Below are 1,078 nucleotides of genomic sequence, written 5' to 3' on the forward strand. Positions count from 1 at the left end.
TTTTTTTTTATTTTATTTCAGAATATTATGGGGGTACAAATGTTTTGGTTACATAAATTGCTTTTGTACCATTTGAATCAAAGTTATAAATGTGCCCATCACCCAGACAGTGTGCACTGTACCCATTAGGTATGAATTTACCCATCCCCTCCTCCCCGCTCCCACCAACTTTCAATTCTTAAAGCATATACTTGTGCTATCATCTCTTGATTTTTCACTCTTAGAGATTACTTTATTGACTTCCCACTATGACTAAAGAAGATGAAACTCTTTTCGGTCATATTCTTAAAATTCTGTGTTAGCATGGTTTTGGAGAAAGAGCCTTATATGGTTAAGTCAGGAGAACACTTCAAGTCCTGGCTCTGCTAGCCACTAACCTTTCTAGGTTTGCTTCTTTATCTACAAAACTTGAGATTTAGATAAAATTATAATTAAGGGTCTATCTAGATCTCATGGGTTGTGAAATAAAATTCATATGAACCAAATGTTTATTCAAATGCTTTCTGTTTAAAAACTGTTTTGGGGAATTCTTTTATAAAGTGGAACATAGATTTAATTTAAATATGAAATTATAATATATTACTAAAGCAGATTTATTTATACTGCCAACAAGTTATAAGAGGAGAAACTAAAGAGAAGGAACTAAAAAGCTCACCACCACAGGAGTCAAAATAACTCTAGGATGAAAACCCAGGAGATTTGTCTGCTGATCCAAGGCTTGTGTTTTATGTCTTATTGTAACAAGTCTTTTATGTCATACCTCATACATGTAGTCATAGACCAGGCCTTTCTCATCAAAGTGGCATTCCCATTTACCCACAGAAGCTGGCAATGGGTTTTCATCATCTTTTCCCAGTATGATTAATCGTATGAAATTATCAAAAATAACACGACTGTCTGTATCGCAACTTCCTCCAATAGACCAAATCAAAGAGAATATAAAGCAAGCCTGTTGGTGGAAAAATATTTTTAACTTATAGCGATTATCTTTGAAGAAATTTAAAGAAAAACTTAAGCAAAAGTTAGCACATTAGGGCCTGCTCAACCTACTTGGAAAGGGTCATGTGTATAAACAAAG

General features: G+C 34.0%; 1 protein-coding gene across 1 annotated transcript in view; it reads right to left on the minus strand.

Annotated features, from left to right (window-relative positions):
• The window catches only part of DNAH12 (dynein, axonemal, heavy chain 12), a 236,169-nt gene that overhangs the window by 120,440 nt on the left and 114,651 nt on the right, over positions 1 to 1,078 (minus strand). The window contains 1 exon segment of the mRNA XM_012640974.1: positions 656 to 987. Within this exon segment, the coding sequence (XP_012496428.1) occupies positions 656 to 987 (332 nt within the window).

The sequence above is a fragment of the Propithecus coquereli genome, unplaced genomic scaffold, assembly GCF_000956105.1.
Source record: "Propithecus coquereli isolate 6110/MARCELLA unplaced genomic scaffold, Pcoq_1.0 Scaffold1, whole genome shotgun sequence".
Lineage (NCBI taxonomy): Eukaryota > Metazoa > Chordata > Mammalia > Primates > Indriidae > Propithecus > Propithecus coquereli.